A 20572-nucleotide genomic window follows, 5' to 3' on the forward strand; every position below is an offset into this window, starting at 1 on the left:
ATACACAAATGATAAAATATGATACACAGCACTGCAGTCTGAAGTACATAGGTTCATAGATTAGTACTAGGCTAACTGCCCTTCCGAGCCATTTTAAGGCTAGCCAATTATCCCTTATGAGACTCAAACCCTGCACCTTCTGTTTGTAAGGCAAACACCTTAACCATTAGGCCACCCTCCCAATTTCCAAAATGTAACAGCGCTTTTCAGAAGAGCAAGCATCTTCAAGAAAACAATACAAATATAAAAGGCTTTATAAAATATACAAATGAATTACAGAGCCACATTACATAATTAATTCATTTTGCATTGTATTATTAAAAAAATATTTTTCACAGCCACTGACTGTAGTAGTACCACTTAAAATTACAGGTAGGCAACACTATCACTATGGCTCATCACAAAAGAGTTTTACATATTCACATCCTAGCAGCTGACACAGAATTCACAATCCCTTTACACTTCTGAATATTATTTTTTCACAGCTTGCTCATTAGCATGGAGGGAGAGAGAGAGGCATAGTTGTGAAACCAATCGTGTGTTTGAATAGTGTCATGAGTGTTAGCAGTCTAACTTGATGGGAGAGAATGACAGCTTTTCTTCTGTGGGGGTAGGGGTGGGATTAAGATGCTAAAACTAACTGGAGATTCAAAATATGAGGGAAGCTGTTTAGCTCTGTCATATGTGCATGGGGAAGAGATGTGGCCTTGAGAAAGAGAGGTCCACACCATTACAAGTCATCTTAAAGACTGCTCTGATGAAACCACTAGGATGTGGTACATAAACAGTGAAAGTTACAGTGATAACAGCATGATGAAGGCCAATCAGCCACTCCAGACTCCTGCTCTGATGACGGAATGAAAAGGAAAAGGGAGTCATAAGCAGGGTGGGAATTCAAAATTTTTCCCTACTATCTAATTGTTCCACAACTGACTTATTAGCATGACGCAAGGACCTTGACACAAGATTAGCCTTTCCTGGATTTAAGTTACAAAGACAATGGCATCTAATGTGGCACTGTATCATATGGGAGTCACTGATTCCGGGAAAAACATTTGATGACTGCAAATAACTATTTTATTAATTAAACTGGGGGAAGGAGCTTTCATCCATCTCCCATAAACTTATGACAGACAACATGAAAACCAGTAAGCACTTCAACTGTGTTGCTTGGCTGCAGCAGTCTGTCTATACATTTCTCCTAGATGATAGAAACAGCTTCTCATATACATATAAACATGTACACACACACCTAAACTTGTTTTTGGATAAAAAAGTACATGCATTTACAACGGAATTCATTTTATCTGTTGCAAAGGATAAATCCACTGTGCAGTTTTCAGGAAACTCTATCCAACTCTCCTTGGAGATGATTCCTCTCAAATCCCATTTCTCAGGAACCAAACACGTTCAATGAAACACCAAAGACTACTACTTTTCAGCTGACTAATTTGAAAACAATTCCCAGGCAGTCTAGACAGTAAAACAGTCCACTTTGCTGAATGTTAGGTGTGTGAGTGGAGAATTTTAGCCATTTCATCAGAACCGTTATAACACTACGTGAATGGAAATGTTCCTTGTTTCCTATGTAGTGTGATTTAGGAACTGATTAATTGCGCTGGTGAACTATGAATGTTGCTTTATAAGTTTCTATGAAAAATGCATCTATGCAACTGGCTATTTGATACATGGCTTGGCTCCTTATGAAGTTGTATAATAAATATTTTAGCACAAAAAAAAAATATGTTAGCATGTAACAGGTTCACATTGTCAGTGGTTTGTTCATTTATACAAGGCTTACACATTGAGCTATTTATAATGGTGTAAGGCTGGCGGGTTCAATCTTCTTTCTAATGTTCTCCATTAAAACCAAGTTCTGTAATGCCAGACTCCGACAGTCTTCATCGGGGTCCTTCTCAGTCAACTCTGTAAATAAATAAAATAAAATCAATAAATGTTATTGTATTAGCTGCTCCTACACATACAATCTGTAATCTGCATTCTTGATGGACTTTTCTAAGCAGTTTCAATTATCCTTTTCCATTTCACATTAATCCTACTGCTGGATAGATAACACGAAATATAAAAATGCCAAAACGCAGTTGACTTGTATCCACTTTTGACAGATAATTAAATGAATACTTTAAAATTTAAAAAGTTTGAAGGAAAATATTGCCAAAGCACAAAAACAAATATACTGCAAAAATCACTTAACTGCAATTATGTAATGCTCCTCCTAAATACCCACACCAATTCCTTTCACTTAGCATTTTATGAGAATATCACCAGTCAGTGTTCAGATGAATTATGTAGGAGATCTGATCCGTAAAATACCCCTTCCCCCTACAACCCGAGGTAAAAGACAGACACACAAAAGCATTCACTAAATGTAAGTCATACAGATTGTTAAAAGAGGAATAAAAATATGCAAAACTGACCATCTCTGTTTCTAAACTACTAGAAATGCTCCTCAACCTTATCACGTCATAGGTTACGGTCACCAGGTTTTTCTTTAAATAACCAGAAGGGTCTTGAGTATGATATGCAGCCACTAGAAATGCTAATATATCACTCTGCAACATGCTCATTAGTTTTTCCTAGGGAAAAAGTAGGATTTGAACTGCCATCTAGATAACCCCACACACACTAAGGTGTAAACATTCCTGGTTGCTACTCTTCATAAAAACAAAGGGACAAAAATAACTCAAACATAATCCACAGTGGTAGAAATGTAAGAAACAGATGTGAGCTTCAGCTCTGCTACCAATTTGACAACCAAAGTAAATAAAATCTACAGTGCCCCCAAGCACATTACACTTTGTATAAACCACGACCTGTTAGCTCATGAATAAATGCATTTATTGAACAATTTTACAAGTCAAACAGCAGCCAATAAAATTGTCTCTATCTGCATAGATTTTTTTCTCAATAACAAACTTTCCACTTTATATAAATCCCATGCCAAAAACCAACTATATACAAGTTAAACCAAAACCAATAAAACCTGCTATGCTGTTACATTTTTTTAATCCCAAAAATGAAGTAAACCTATTCTTTTCTCTTTATTCATTAAGTATGTAAGGTCTGCATTCAGATGTTTGTTTTCAGGGGTGCTGGAGAATTTAAATAATTTGAAATGAGTCACACAGCCCAGTAATGCATGAAAACCCAGGTCTTTCTTCTTAGATGTACAGGTCCATTTGCAGTGTCATTCTGACGTCAGTTATACTGAAAGCCCATAAACATACACACAGCACATGCAAGTTTGTACTGTACTGAAAAAAAAGACTTAGAACTTGAACATAAATAACACTACTAAAGTTGTTGTTCTTGCAGTGTGTGTGTGTGGCTGAGCTAAACCTCTCTAAGCTGCTCAGTATTAGTTGTACCTTCACTTATCTTAATTGTCTTTCTTTACCCTACAGCTAGCCAGGCTACAAACAGCATCTCTTAAGCACCTGGACCAAACTAAATCCAAGACTCACTTGGATAAAATGGAAAGCAAACCTGTTTTAACTCTTCTGTTGTCAAGAGTATTAATAAAGCGACACACATCCAATAACTATTTCAGATCATGTGCCAATAACAACTAAGATAAAAATGCAGGGTAATGAAGTAAAAATGATACACTGGTGCTTCCCCACCTACCTGTTAAAAAGAGAGGAATTTAAGGAATGGGTAGTGGTGAATGGGATATAAAATGAAAGTGGAGTTTAAAAATAGGTCAGAAATAAAAGAAAAAGAGATATGGTTAAGAAGTAACTTGAATTATTTAGAGGGGATGACAAAGGTTAATGCACTGCAGAATAAGGGAAATCTCACAGAAAAAGAAGAGAAGCAAATGCAGAGTGCTAAAAAGAAAATAAGGGAGTATCTCGATAATATGCATGAGTTTAGAAAGAGTGCTATTAAGCAACTGCTTCTGATAACTCCAGACCACAAAAACTTTTAGCACAATGACTTGGGCAACAGAAAGTAAAAAGGGTTGGTGACAAACTTGGGGTACCTGTAACAATAAAAATAACCAGAGATCCTGTACAGGTATTAAGAGATATTTTGAAAATTTTATGAATATTTGTATAAAGCAGAGAAATATGAAAATCAAGAAAGAGCACAAATGGAAATATTTATGGAAGACTTAAGCATGCCACGGTTAGAGGGATATGAGGCTCAACAATTAACAGTTATGATAGGAGGAGATAAGATAAAAATGGTGATGTATAATCAATCTGCAAGAAAGTCTCTAAGAATAGATGGTATTTTTGTGGAAGTCTGGAGGCTAGGAGGGAAGAAATTGATAAAGAATTTGTTTAACAATATTTTAACGGGGGGGGGGGGCAACATCCTGGAAGAAAGTTGCAGTGGTTAGAATACCTAAAGACAGCAAATACATCACACCCAGCTTCATATAGGCCCATTTCAATTTTAAACCATGATTGTAAAGTGTTTATGTCTATAATAGCTAAAAGAATGGGAAAGATGTTGTCAAAAGTGATATATGGCTCAATGTGGTTTTATAGAAGGGAGGCAACCATCTGACAACATTAACAGAACAAAGGTGATCCAGAGGGAAGCAGAATGTAAGAAAATACTGCAGTTGTTTGTGGGTCTTAATGCAGAAAAATCATATTAAAAAGTAAGCTGAGATTTTATGAGTAGGGCTATGGAAGCATTTGCATTCCCTGATACAATGTTGTTGTCTTTCGGCTTTTCCTAGTTAGGGGTCGCCACAGCGGAACTCCAGTCCGCTAATGATTGGCAGTAGATTTTCAAGAACGTCGAGGTACCAGTTCGACGTTCAACCTTCAACGAAGGCACTTCCATTTACGCATGTCTTTCAAACCCCCACCCAACCACGGGGAGGACATGCAGACTCCACACAGAAGGCACTGCCCGCACTCCAGCCGAGAATCGAACGGAAGAACCTCTTGCTGTGAGGCAACGCTACCGCAGCACCACCGCGGAAGTTACATTCCCTGATACAATAATAAAGTTAATTAGGAGGATATATGAGTGAATCAGAGGCAAAGATTAAAGTGGATGGGTTCCTCTCTGACAAGTCATGTCTGAAGGAACAGAGCAGGGATGTCCTCTTTCTCCTTTATTTGCTTTATGTTTAGAGCCACTGGCAAAAAAAATAAGGGACTCAGAAATTCAAGGATATAATTGGTATGGTAATCTAGAAAAATTAGCTTTATTTGCATACAATATTATTTTGTACCTGATAAAACCAGAAAAGAAAATCACAGTATTGTGGAACATTTTGATACAGTTTTAAGTATTCTGGGACATAAAATGAATGCAGATAAAACAAAGGCTAAGTACCCATACATGAATTGGTTCAGCAATACCCACATTTATGAGGATGCGATAAAATGAAGTATTTAGGGATACAGATGAAAAAGCATTCTGTTGTGGCAGTTAAGGATATGTGGGAAGGGACTAAACAAAAGATAATAAAAAAACTGAAAAATTGGAAGCTATTGTTTACAGATATGGATATCAAGATACAAGCAATGAAAATGTGTTTAGTCCCTATAGTTTTATATACAGATGAGGCATATTTTCATCAAACAGAGGAGAAGTTATGGACAATAATTAATAAAGAGTTGAAGGATTTTATCTGGGGGGGAAAGAGGGCAAGTTGCAAGTGGGATAAGTTGATCCTTCACACAGAACAAGGTGGTTTAGAATTACCTGATTTGAAGGGATATTTTAGAGCTACACAATTAAGGCTCATATACATAACACAAGCAGAAAGCTATAATTAAAAGTGGGAAGGGATGATGATGAAGTGACAGGGGAATTCAAGAAAAAAAGGAGAGAGTGGGATTTTGGATGCAGACCCCTAGCAGAATAACAACAGCTATACAGAATACTATAGTCATAAAATAGTAGAAAGTATTCTAAGCCGACTCTAGAATGGAGACAGGAGATTTTGCTGATAGGGATCACTGCAATTAGAGGTACAGAGAACAGGCAAGAAATAAACTGACAAAGGAACTGGCAGCAAATAACTAGTGAAGGAAAGGTAATGGAATGGGAAGAGGCCAAGATGACATTTGGACTGCAGATTACTAGATAATGCCTTCTCTATCAGGGATTGATATTAGAGTATATCAAAAGAGAAAAGGATAAGGGAATAATAAGCAAAAGACTTGCTCTGGTAGATTTTTGAGTTGAATCTAAAACAGAAACTGCTATTAAAAAAGGGATAATTAGTAGGGCATATAAACAACTGCATGGTAACTACATGAACCAATCAGAGGAGGTTAGAAAAGATTGCGAAGACAGACTTGATAAGCAATTCAGAAGGAAACAATGGAAGGCTCCCAAATATGCAACAAAGTCTAGAAGGTGTAGGAATTTTGCTTGGAAGTATTTGCATAGGTATTTGTATACCCCAAGCAGGCTCCAAAGCAATTTTCCTCATATAGGAGTTGTGATTGGGAAGAAAAAGGTGACCTGAAACATATTATTTGGGAGTGTAATGAGTTGGTAACTTTAAACATTTCCTACAGAGTACCCTCTCAGAAATATTGGATGAGCAAATGGGTGTAACAAAGGAAATAATTTTTTGAGCTGGGATACAGGATCTGAATTTAAGGCCTTGTTAAATTTAATTTTGGTAGCTGCCAAAAAAACAATTACTAGAAATGGAAATCAATCCCCTGGATTCACCAATCTTCCATGCAGGACTAGCGTAGTCCTGCACGGAAGAGCCCATTTAGGAGCAGGACTGCAGCACGCCACGCATATCAATGAAGAAGTGCTGCCGAAGCTCCTAGGCTTACACGGAGTGTGTACGAGTGCAGGGGGTGTGTCTGAGAGCAGAGCTCTCAGAATAAACATGCCCCTGCAATGTAGAACAGCAGAAAGTGGGAAGAAACGAGCGAGATCGCTCATTGGTGTCCGCATATCCCAAACAGTTCCCCATGTGTACAACAACAGTGCATTAAGATGAAATGAAGAAACCCATGTATTCATTTTGTTTAAAAATACGAGTACAGCTAACCATAGGTGTGCAGGTGTGCCCAATGCTTAGCTACGGTTAAAGTAGTTTAAAAGGCTGAAGAGGATAACAAGGAAGATATATTCTAAAGAAGCAGCACAGCAATAGTGTAGTGGGCAGAGGATTTGCCTAACGAGCAGGCATTCCCGGTTCGAGTCCCACTGCAGCATAGTTTATTTTACATGGCAGAACACATTATAACCAATAGTTTTGTTGCAAAACCCACTAAATAACACATATTTATCAACTAGAGTACTGCAGGAAATGCACATGTGCAGTATCAGTGTCATAAAGAATAAGGCACTAGTAAACCAGGTTTAAGCACAACTAAGCAGTAGTAAACATATGTAAGCACTAGTAAGTGTGTTTATGTGCGTTTGCGTGGGGGTAAGTACTGCCTACACAGACTAAGCAATGTGGAAGCTAACGGAGTATAAGAAACTGTAACCAGAAGTTAGCAGTGCTTAGCTCCACGCAAACCCGCTTACAACTGCTTTAAAGTGCCTTAATCACTCTGTATCCAACAACCCATGTTCTGCCCAGCAACAAAATAAACAGCCTCTGCAAGGCTCAGACCCAGGACCATGCACACCATACACAAAGTGATTTATCACTAAGCCATGCCAGATATACATAAATCTGATGTTTTCAGAAATATAACATCCAACCCAGTCATGCAATACTACAGAGAATGTATACCAACATCTAGATGTGTGTGTGTGTGTGTGTGTGTAAATATATTAATATCTAAACAGATACAACATATATATATATGTAGTTATATACATATATAAATATTGTGAAATATATACATATATATACTTATATATGAACATACATACATGTCAACATATATATGTCCACATATACACAGCAAGTTACATATATGTATACAGATATACATCTCTGTAGGTATATACGGACATAGTTATAAATATGTAAGCAAATATATATACTTATATAGGTTTATATGGACATACAGCTGTAGATAGCAATGGTAGATTAACAGAAACATATATGTCCACATGCACCGTTAATGGGGTTGAGAGGCCCCAAACAATATACGTCTCGTACGAATTGGCATAACCCCCCACAGCCAAACACGTCCGCCCTGCAATACACTACCAAATTTATTTTATTTTAAGTGCTTTATTTAAATAGTGATTTAAATTATTCTTCTATGTTTTACTTTTTTATATCTCATTCCCCTCTCCCCCACCCACTAGGTGGGCCAACTAGTACAGGCCCATCCAACCCAGCCACTCCTCGACCCATATTTTCTTTACCCACAGTTCCACCCCCCCCCCGCCCCCGCTGCAAAGACGCAGCCACCATCCCTTCTTTGGTCACCGGCCTGAAGCAACCACACCACCACACTTTGCTCACCCTCCACTCCTCCTCCCCTCGAGACACATTTTGTACATTGTCCCGACCCAAGTATCTTCGGTCTTCCACACGCTGTAGTCCATGCACATATGAACAAAGCCATGCTTACCTTTGCAGACATGAGGTTACCGCTAAGGATAATACCTAAACTTTTGGGTCGTCCCACATGGGATGACCTTATTCTTGGTAATAACAATAGACTTCACAGATGACTTTGTTTACACCAATGGTTTTATTTTTAGGTAGTCAATCAGGTTCAGAGACAAGATCAGCCCTTCACGAGCCCAATTTGGGTGGGATCCAGAGTTTGCTGGTTGCCAATGTCTTACTTTATAAGTTCCATGATAATGCATTCCATGCCCTTGCAGATGAGGCTAGTCAGACTGATGGGATGGCAGTTCCCGGGATCCAAGGTGAATCCCTCCTTGTGGAGTGTGATAACTGTAGTTGTGGCCACTCAGAGGGATCAAAGCCTGAGGTGGGGCTATGATTAAACATAACACTTAGGTGAGGTGCATGTGTATTTTGTAGTTCCTGTACAACACAGCCTGGAATGTCATCTTTTCCCATGGATGCTGTATTCCTAGCTGTGGAGAGTGCGGTTTCTACCTGTGTGGCAGTGATCATTGGAATTGGCAATCTTTTGGTAATGAGATGGGCCCCTTAGGGGGTGAGAGGAGGGTGAATGTGGTACTAAAGTGATTTGCTCGGATATTGGCAAACTCCTTGGAATCAGTATATTTAATGCCATTCTGTAGTAGCTCAGAGCAGTCCTGGGCACTGGCGTTTAGATTCTGGACATAACTATAGAATGCCTTGCGGCTGTCTTTGGAATCTCTGGCAATTATGTTTACATAACAAGCTTTGGGGGATTTTGAGGGATCTCAGCTTCTTACTGAGGCTGGTAAGGGAGCTGTCTGCATTTTGGGATTATCCTCTTTTCTTCAAAAGTTTCTTCCTTCTGTTGTATAGTTTGTTTATGGCAGTGGAGAATCAGATTGTCTTCCTTTTTTGGAGGACAGCATCTTGGTTCTATTTGGGATGGCACAATTCATGCACAAGTGGATGTGCTCATAGAGTGCCTTAGTGTAGGATTCACCGGTTGCACTGTCAGCTCCTGTCTCTATGGGTGTCATGAAGTTTGTCATGTCTGACTTGAGTAGCATGACGGCTTTGGAGACAGTTCTTATGGAGGTTTCCTTACTAGTGGGTGGGGGTGGGATGTGGATGTCAACGGTGATTATCTTGTGGTCAGACCTGACCAATGAGGGGGAGACCACTAGTGTGGAGCATCTGTCTCCCATGTTGGTAATGACCAGGTCTAGGATATTGGAGCCCCTGGTTGGACAATGGATTAGTTGATCCAGGGGGTTGAAATGTATGAATTTCAGGAACCATTGGTAAAAGGTGTTGGTACCCAAGTAAGTTTCCCAGTTAACGGCAGGGTAGTTGAAATCACCCAGTATTATGGTGTTTGGTTGTGTCTTAATATTGTCCAGTATGTTTATAAAGGTGTAGTGAGAATCTTGGTGCATGGTGGGGGATCTGTAGCAAGCTACAATTTGTATTGCAGTCTTACCTGTTAGTTGCACCTGGAGATTCTCAGATGCATTGTGTTGGGAACAAGGCTGGAGGTGTGAATAACCTTGGTGAACATGGACACTCCTCCATCTGTAGTGTTGTGATCTTGGTTTGGTGCCAGAAATGTGTGATAAGAGTTGTAGCCTGGTATTACAGGTGTGTTCTCTGGAGAGTTGAACCAGGTCCCATTTACTGCACTGATAGCGATGTTCTCCATTTGTAGGTGTGCCTCAAGAGAGTGCCTTTTTAGGTTTAGACGTCTAGCATTGAGTAGCAGTACCTTCAGTTTTGCATGCTTGTACCCGTTATGGTGGTGGTTTTGTCATTTGAATCTTGCATAGATAAGGCACTATGGGGGTGTCAAGAGCTGTAGCCAGTAATCTGAATCCCAGGGCCAACAAGTGCAGACCATCTCTGGCAAAGCATTGTGGTTTGTCAATCATGTTGTCCCAGGCAGACAGATACTGGATCCCCTTTGAATGACATCAGAAGCTTAGCCACTTGTTGAACTCAATGCTGTGTATATGTGTGAGTGTTTATATGTATGTATGAATGTATGTATGTATGTATGTGTGTGTGTGTGTACATATATATCTCCATATATGAATATGAATTTAAATTATGTTTCTCGTATGTTTTACTTGTTCTGTATTTAATTCCGCTATCCCCCATCCATTAGGCGGGCCGACCTGTACTGGTCCATCCAACCCAGCCCCACCTAGTCCCATACATTAATTACCCACAGTTCTGGTCCCATGGATGCTGTATTCCTAGATGTGGAGAGTGTGGTTTCTACCTATGTGGCCGTGATTACTGGAACTGGCAATCTTTTGTTAGTGAGAAGGGCCCCTTAGGGGGTGAGAGGAGGGTGAATGTGGCACTAAAGCGATCTGCCCGGATATTGGCAAACTCCTTAGAATCAGTATATTTAATGCCATTCTGTAGTAGCTCAGAGCAGTCCTGGGCATTGCCGTTTAGATTCTAGACGCAACTATAGAATGCCTTGTGGTTGTCTTTGGAATATTTGGCAATTATATTTACATAACAGGCTTTGGGGGATTTTGAGGGATCTCAGCTTCTTACTGAGGCTGGTAAGGGAGTTGTCTGCATTTTGGGATTATCCTCTCTTCTTCAAAAGTTTCTTCCTTCTGTTGCGTAGTTTGTTTACGGCAGTGGAGCACCAGATTGACTTCCTTTTTTGGAGGACAGCGTCTTGATTCTATATGGGATGGCATAATTCATGCACGAGTGGATGTACTCATACAGTGCCTTAGTGTAGGATTCACCAGTTGCACTGTCAGCTCCCGTCTCTATGGGTGTCATGAAGTTTGTCACGTCTGACTTGAGTAGCATGACAGCTTTGGAGACGGTTCTTATGGAGGTTTCCTTACTGGCGGGTGGGGGTGGGATATGGATGTCAATAATGATTACCTTATTGTCAGACCTGACCAATGAGGGGGTGACCACTGGTGTGGAGCATCTGTCTCCCATGTTGGTAATGACCAGGCCTAGGACACTGGAGCCCCCTGGTTGGACAATGGATTAGTTGATCCAGGGGGTTGGAATGTATGAATTCCAGGAACCGTTGGTAAAAGGTGTTGGTACCCAAGTAGTTTTCTCAGTTAATGGCAGGGTAGTTGAAATCACCCAGTATTATGGTGTTTGGTTTCTTCTTAATTTTGTCCAGTATGTTTATAAAGGTGTAGTGAGAATCTTGGGGCATGGTGAAGGATCTGTAGCAAGCTAAAATATGGATTACAGTCTTACCTAGTGTTAGTTGCACCTGGAGATTCTCAGATGCATTGTGTTGGGAACTAGGCTGGAGGTGTGAATAACCTTGGTGAATATAGACACTGCCCCACCTGTAGTGTTGTGGTCTTGGTTTGGTGCCAGAAATGTGTGATAAGAGTTGTAGCCTGGTATTACAGGTGTGCTCTCTGGTGCTTTGAACCAGGTCCCATTTACTGCACTGATAGTGATGTTCCCCATTTGTAGGTGTGCCTCAAGAGAGTGCCTTTTTAGGCCACATGGAATAACATAATGGTGGCACACACTAGGGACACAGACCTGGGCCTGTTGGTGCTAACTAGTCCATGTGTCATAGGCAGGCTGCACACAGCATGTGTAACTGGGCTGTATTGTGGTTTCAGTTACCTGTATGGTTGATGGTGACAGTGGTCACCATAAAGTGGTATGTGGGGCATATACTGGGTGTACCATCACCCCTGTACAGTGCACCAACAGTTTATATACCAGTGTTACAATGGCAGCTGTTACAGATGTACACTATGGCATAATGTATTACTGTGGTCCACATTATTAGCTGGGACTTGGCTGTAACATGTGCTGTTCAGGGTCAGTAACTGTGTCAGACATAACTCTACACCCACAGAAAAAGTGACGGCAGTGTGTGAACACCAAGGGGTGTGCATATGATTAGACCTTGCAATCATGCAAAGTTGGGGAACACGTGTAGGGCAGACTGACCATACATAAGCAAATGCAGATAGGCCATGCTAGTATACTCCTGACAGGAGTAGTGACTGCTGTAGTACACATAACAATGGGTGCAACAAAATGTCATGATAATCGTGCGCACACATAGGCGGGCACACGACTGTATGCAATGCAGTTAGCATCCGCACACCTAACACCTTTAGTAGACACTGCATGTGCAGGACATATGGCACATATCAGGCTCATGTACTGTTAATATATGTAGTGATGTTGTCCCATGGCAGATCAAGGAATGGTGCATCACATCAATAAGAGTGTGTAGACTCCCCATAGCCACGGTATGATCTGGCAGTTGCCAGTGTAATACTATTGGATTGTTCATACATGGTCTGCTAATGTTGAGAGCTGTAAACCACACATCAAACATTCACAACTGACATCTGACCACACTTCATCCCAGGTATGTTTTGCTGGAAAACATAGGGTCTGTGAGCATTACAGCTGACATAGCTGACACAGTACTACACATTCAGCGATGGGATGTACACCTGTGAGTTGTGATGCACAGTACATGGCATGGTGCATAACAGGTGCACAGCAAATCTGTGTACAAGTGTGCAGTGTTCCCCAGGGGCAGGGTATCACCTACTAACACAGGCCATGCCTCACACACGTGTATAATGTTGCTAGCTTGGATTGACTATAGCTGCACTGCATGCTACTGTGTAGCATATGTTATGCATGTTGACAGATGGGTAATGGGAGGACTGTGTGTACCATCATTGTGCAACCTCACCTGTATGTGTGTCTGTGTCTCTGTGTGGGTGGGTGTTCATGTCGTCTGTAGGTTCAATGTGGTGTAGATGAGGTAGGATGCTGCATGTAGGATGTGTGTGTGCATGTGTGGGTGTCCATGTATGCACATGTGTGACTGTGGAGTTTATGATATGGCAGTACTTCTCTTTGTGATAATGCAGTACATGGATTGACACAAGACACAACAGGAATACTTCTCTGATATGTAATCACAGGACAGCTGATGGTCTAATAAGGTCTGTGGCATGGAACATGCATTGGGAGGGAAAGTAGATACATGGTATACCCTCAATATCACATACAGCAGAGAGGTGAATGACAACCCATTTAGGCAACACTACAGATGCACTGGGGGATTACTAGACAACAGCAGGAAGTGTATACATATATCACAGTTGTCACGTGATAGGTTGATTGAGCAGCATGCCAGGCATGTACTAAGCAATCCTTACACGACACTACAGTGTGTGACATTATGGAGGGAACGTATAAGCCACTCACATATAGGGGCCAAGCTCACAAAGTCCCAAAATACACAGGGTGAACACTGAATGACAGCAGTGAGGCCATGTAAACAGCACTACACTCAGGTCATGGAGTTAATTGAATAACAGGTCTTGTGTTGTGATCACTTTTGTAGGCATTTAGAGGAATAAGACGTTAATGAGTGGCATTAATAAGTGTATGTCACCAGGCATGATGCATGATGGGCAACTTAAGGGAATACACGTGGGACTGTCTCTAGCATCACAGATAGGTAGGTATTAAGGTGGAGAGTGTGTGTGTGTGTGTGTGTGTGTGTGTGTGTGTGTGTGTGTGTGTGTGTGTGTGTGTGTGTGTGTATTGTTATGTAATGCTGGACAGGTCTTAAACTGCGTTTCTTTTTATCCCCCACAGGTGGTGAGGTGGGCCAGGTTCCCACCTGCAGGCAACCTGATGTTGGTGTGCACGCAGACACTGATGATGATGAGACCATAATTGAGGCACATGTGGGTTTGTCAGGAGTCAACACAACGCCAACATTTGACATCCCTCTCTTAGCCACCTCACCTCTGCACACAGTTGCAGTGCCTATACATACCCCATCACCAGTGGCAGTGCACAGGGTAGTGTGGCGACCGTGCCAGCTGTGTCTGTCCACAGCAGGCATAGCCAGATATCCAGCATGCCACCATATAGGGGGAAGCACCACGGTGCTCGTGGCAGGGCTGCTGGTCATCCTGCCCCTGGCAGAGGTGCCACAACTGGTACCACCAGGCCCATGTTTCAGGCTGTCATGGAGGCACGTATAGAAATGTATGACAGGGCCTGAGGCTGCACAGGGCTGCCTACTCATCTGTAAGTGACAATGTCTGTGAACTTGCTGCTGCCCTCCGTGAACAGAACGACATCACAGATAAACAGTGGGATGAGATGGTGGGCCCTTCTCGACCGTGGAATGCCTGTGCTTGAAAACCTGGTGAGAGTGGTGTGACGGCCACGTGGATGTAGGCCAGAAACAACATCTGGCGGTCAACGTGGACATGCTAGGATGCCAAACCACCCCCGTACTGGAAGTAGTAGCCCTAGCACATCACTGGGGGTGCTGTCCACACCACACCAAAGCAGGGCTCATGCATTTGGCCCTGGCCAGTCCCAGGTGGGACATGGTTCCCGTGGACATCTATCATTAGGGGAGAGCAGCACCTCAAGGCCTGTACCTGCACGTGCCCGTGGAACCCCTGGCAGGCGCAGTCAGCGTGTCCATGGCTGGAGGCAGTGAACTGCATACCCTGCCAGGTATGGTCTTCAGCTGTCCATAAACACCTGTATGGGCAGCCACATGGCAGAACTGTGTGCATGCATACCCACACACTATACAAATACATGTAGGGCCAACCCCATACCGACATGCATCACATTACCACGCCCCATCCAAATAATTAAACCCTTCACCCCACACACATGGTGTCAAACGTATGGACCACCCTCGGCCTCTGGCAAACCAGCAACACACCCTGTGCATATGATGATGCCTGTGCCACATCCCTGTCATCCATAACATCAATGCAGGGAGAGGCTAATATGGTTCTGATGCACACGGAGACTGTAATACAGTGCAGCAATGTACTGGGAATAATGTGTAACGCATACATGTCAGCTAGTGTAGCCATCCAGCTATGATGCATGTCAGCTGTTAGTAACACTGGGTGATTATGATCTCCATAATGTTATCCATTTGTGTTGTAGGTGTACATGTGTCAGCAGGAGGATGGTCTGCAGTCATATTCCACAAGGGTTATGGCACTGTAGTGACACCATGGCTGTGACCTTTCCAGAGTACAGTTGCACACATGTTGCAGGACTGTCTAACAGTTGCTGCCTGTGCCACATAGACAGGTGACCCGCTGGGACATGTATAATCCGCTACCGTATGTAGACCCATCCACATACACACACACTCTTACATGGCAACAGTGTGACTAGACCCCTACCTAGGTATGTAGTGCTACTGAACTGTGTGGCTTTCATTGCACACACACCACACATTTAGGGTGAGGTGTGTACCAGGTTACATGTTACATGCAGAACATCCACAGATATGTACAGTATGGTAATGGTGGATGTAATGGTCATATATGGATAATACATAGTGTGCCACACCGTCATACACACATTGACAGACACATAACAGGCAGACACACATCCGAGAGACCTGGGCCTGTTGGTGCTAACTAGTCCATGTGTCATAGGTAGGCTGCACACAGCATGTGTAACTGGGCTGTATTGTGGTTTCAGTTACCTGTATGGTTGATGGTGACAGTGGTCACCATAAAGTGGTACGTGGGGCATATACTGGGTGTACCATAGTGTATTGGCAGTGTACACATCCCCCACATCCTCCAGTGGTTATTGTATGTACTGGAACCCATGATGACACTCTCAGACATACCGACTATCACACATTGCCCATGACTGCAATACAACCCATTGTACATCACAACTGTAGTACTACAGGGATATGCATCTAATGCACATGCCACAGGCATAGTAGTGTGTTGCATTGTCATGCCTCACCTATGGGGGGGGGGCCCACAACACTATCTGTACTACTGTGTGGCAATGTGCAGCGTAATAGGAGTATGTGGCCTCAGAATTGTGTACCCTACAGATATGCAGACATGCACACATACACACACTTGCCAGACCTCAATGGGTTTCACATGGCTATTGATCCATTTGTACAACACTGTTGTGCTGGTAATGCATGGCTCATGTAGCCGTTAGGGTGAGGAGTGTAACAGGGTACATGTCATGTCCAACACAGCAGCATCTGACTATGGCAATGGGTGTTGAGGTGGTTGTGAAGGCTGTCATGGAGTTCTGACCTACAGGTGTACTAATACAGAGACACTGCTATCCTCAGTAATACACACACATACACGTGTCAGTACTGTGGTGCATTGCTGTAGGTGGTCATAGCTGTGTCCACGGCTATTGGCCATGGGGAGATGGGTTGCGTGTACATTGGTATCATGCTACCTGCCATGTGCCAGCAGGCAATCTATCGACAGACACCACTTTGGTGACCGTCAGGGTGAGAGTGACATGCATCAGCCAATCCTCGGGGTGCCTTCTGCACATGGCTACAGAGGTGATCTAGTTGAAATGTATGCAACATGTACTACAATGTATTACAACACATGCTCAGTGCATGTGTTGGAGACCTGTACCCAAGCATGTTCTGTTGACTGTGGTAGTGTAGTGTAGGTACCCATGGCAGGTGGTCCGTACAGGTAGTTGTCTCCTATATGTGCCAATTAGTATACAGCTGGGCAGACATGTCAGTGTCAATCAAGCATAGGCTGTCTGTACTTATCCCAGCTGGATACCTGCCATCTACACACCTGTAGAGGGACTCACAGACATCAGCTTGGCAAGTAGCTATGCAGTAAGATGAATGTGTAAACAGATGGATGTTTGACAACAATATGTACGCCAGTACTAAATGTTGTACACCCTCACTAAGATGTTCTGTACAGACAGTACTCTACAGTGGCATTCCACATGTCTGATCGTTATCCAGTAGGGGATATACACGTGACACAGCCCACACATCAGAACATGACACTGAGGCCTCAGAGTCCAGGTGTGCTTGTCAGTAGTACTTTTAGCACTCTACCCTTGCCTGGGACAGCACTGTCAAAAGTAGTACCACCATGTTACACTAAATGCCAGTGTGACAGCATGTACCCTGGGTTACTACCCCTGCATGTAACACATTCATATGGATAACAGTGCTGTGCAGGTCTCATATACTTGTGTGTCCCCCTACATGGCACTCACACCTCTTGTTACTGTAATGACAGCACATAGATGCATGTATTGTACATGGCATTATATACACTTATTACAGATGTCAATACTCAGGGTTTGACATGGCCTTGTATGTTAAGCAGAGATCATCTCTGAGTATACAATATGCCACAGAGTACAGCTGGAGGTTTATGAGACGGTCAGCATAGGGCATGTGCTTTACGTCTGTGGTACTGATGTATTTCTGTGGCCTTTGCAGCTGTTGCAGATGTCATGTGACGTACATACTAAATGGGGCATTGTACTCTATAATGTGTGTAATGAGGGATGAGTACAGTGGGACAACTACCTCTGTTTTCCCGGATGAAAAGCCATTAGTGATGAGGTGTACCACATAGAAGGATCATCTTACTGTTGTGGCAATGTGGTTATTGAATGTGACACCACTGTCCACCTAAGTCTGTCATCACACCTTTGGTATCTAAAGTACTGCCACCTATGTGGAAATTCATGGGTACATGGTATTTTCCAAAGGGGATAACCACACATTTCTGGCCATTAAGCTTGAGCCCATGGCGCTGGCACCAAGTATCTGTTTCTGTAATGCTGTTTAGTAGAATACCCACATCATTTGGGGATTCAACAGTGGCTCCCGGTTTGCAGTCACCTGTGAACTTTGTTAGACAGGGTCACACAGTGTTTGCATGTACTTCAGAGAAGTAGATACCAAACACGAGCGGTCCCAGGACTGAACCCTGAGGTACTCCACTTGTCACTTGTTTGTAGCTGGTACTGGAGTCAGCTACTTTTACAGTTTGTGTTCTGTCAGTAAGCCAGTTGGAAACCCATCGTGTGATGTGGAAATGTGTGGCCTTACTTCTGTAGATAGCAATGGCAGATTAACAAAAACAAATACGTCCACATGCACCGTTAATGGGGTTGAGATGCCCCAAACAATATACGTCTTGTGCGAATAGGCATACCCCCCCAGCCAAACAAGTCTGCCCTGCAATACACTACCAAGTGTTACAGATCCCATAACCAGGACCTGACATGACAAGGGCACAAGTTGTTAACAGTACTACATCCCACCTGTATGTCAGGCAGGTATTGGTAACATATCATGCAGTACAGTCTGGCTCCCATGGGAAATGTAAAGTATGGAAGCTATCAATATCCCCAGGATACATATACACAGACACACATATGCAGATACAGAAATACATATATATATATATATATATATATATATATATATATATATATATACATGTGACTACACATTTACACGCAGAGATATGTACAGTAAGATACACATGCAGGAGGTGCACAAAATATGGAACAGCCACTATGCCTACAGTTCACACCTGGACACTGTATCGGCCACCCATACAAATGACAATCATTGCCTGTAACATATACCCACAGAGAGTTCATAGGGAAAAAATACCACACAGAGGTTTGCAGGAATGGAAAACCTTTGTGTACTATTACAGTTCTATATACTATTGCTTTTGTAACTGGGATTGTCTTCACAGACATGGTGTGTGTGTGTGTGTGTGGGGGGGTCACATCTGCTTTCCACATGTGTGCCACTGGCTAAAGACAGACATCCTAAGGACATCATAGTAAAGTACCGCTGCTAGGACGTACTGCCCCTGTCAACTGCAGCAGAGATACTGGCCAATATGTGTGGACATTCTGACACACACTGTACAGTCCAGAGCTACACACAAAACCCCTTAGTGCAAAACATGTGTACCATGCCTGACAACATGGATGTTATCAGCCATGTAGATGGGTATAACACATAACAACTGGTATACATATGCCACCATAGGTTATGCATTCACACACACCTGTCTGACCTGACACGTAATACCCACTGGTACAGGGGGTGCCATGGCCACATACTACCCACTAGATATTGACATGCATCTATACAGCATCCCACTGCTCTGTCTGACATACATGACTGTTAAGGGAGACCTGGCAGTATTACATCTGGCAAGTATCTGCACATGGCATCTCACTGGGTAATTACACTAAGCTGCTAGGCAACAATGCACTGTGCAGGCTACAAGCAGAATGGCTCAACACTGGCCTACATCTCCTATGGGGGAATGGCACATGTACCTGCATATATAGCAGGCTGTACAGGCATGTCACAGCACAGGGTAAGATACACCTGTGTGAAAGTGTATAACCACAACCAATGAGAAGAGATCCAGAGCCACAGCCACATATGGCAAGCTAGCATAATATTACAGTATATGGACTATCTGTTCAACACCATCCTCATATGTACCACTCACACACTAACCCTACATATACTGGGCCGCAACACAGTTTGGTCTGATGACTGACTGTGGTATGGGACATGTGTGTGTATGGCCCTACAAACATGTAAGCCAAGATGGTAACATACGGTGGAGCAGCATGTAACATCTGATAGGACAGGACCTAGGACGATGACAACTACCACAGTCTGTACAGAGGCCAAGGTACATATTAACAATATACATACTGTCTACATTCACCATAAGTACAAAGACCTCAGTACTGTACAAACAACCACAGTATGTCCAGGTTATGTCATCAAATATAACTCCCACTGTATGTAACATGTGTAGCAGTCTGATATCTCACTGGCTTGTTATCAGATATGATGACACTAATTATGGTGTACAGCACATATGCACCTCTTCATGCACGACAAATGTGCAAAGGTTGACAGAGTTGAGGCTGCAAGCACATACACAGGGTCAATACTGATATGTGCTGTGATAACCTCATATATTTACTGTTGTAACAGGGTTTGCTGCAACCTATGTAATATGAGGGATATGAAGTCAGTAATTTTCACAGCTTTCACCATCTACAGACTGCAATCCTCACACTACCTTCTGCAGTCCACAGATAGATGCTCCATGGGTAACACATGAAACCAAAGGCACAATAGACTGCCCAGTCTCCAGATGACCCTGCAGATGGGGATTCCTCATAAACATAGAACTGACATGG

General features: G+C 42.6%; 1 protein-coding gene across 1 annotated transcript in view; it reads right to left on the reverse strand.

The window, feature by feature from the left end:
• Positions 1-236: 236 nt before the first annotated feature.
• The window catches only part of TELO2 (telomere maintenance 2), a 1490787-nt gene continuing 1470451 nt past the window's right edge, over positions 237-20572 (reverse strand). The window contains exon 21 of the mRNA XM_044089295.1: positions 237-1926. Within this exon, the coding sequence (XP_043945230.1) occupies positions 1814-1926 (113 nt within the window). The 3' untranslated portion in view covers positions 237-1813. The remainder of the gene's footprint in view (positions 1927-20572) is intronic.

Source organism: Protopterus annectens, chromosome 12.part0 (assembly GCF_019279795.1).
Source record: "Protopterus annectens isolate FY-2018-M chromosome 12.part0, PAN1.0, whole genome shotgun sequence".
Classification (NCBI taxonomy): domain Eukaryota; kingdom Metazoa; phylum Chordata; order Ceratodontiformes; family Protopteridae; genus Protopterus; species Protopterus annectens.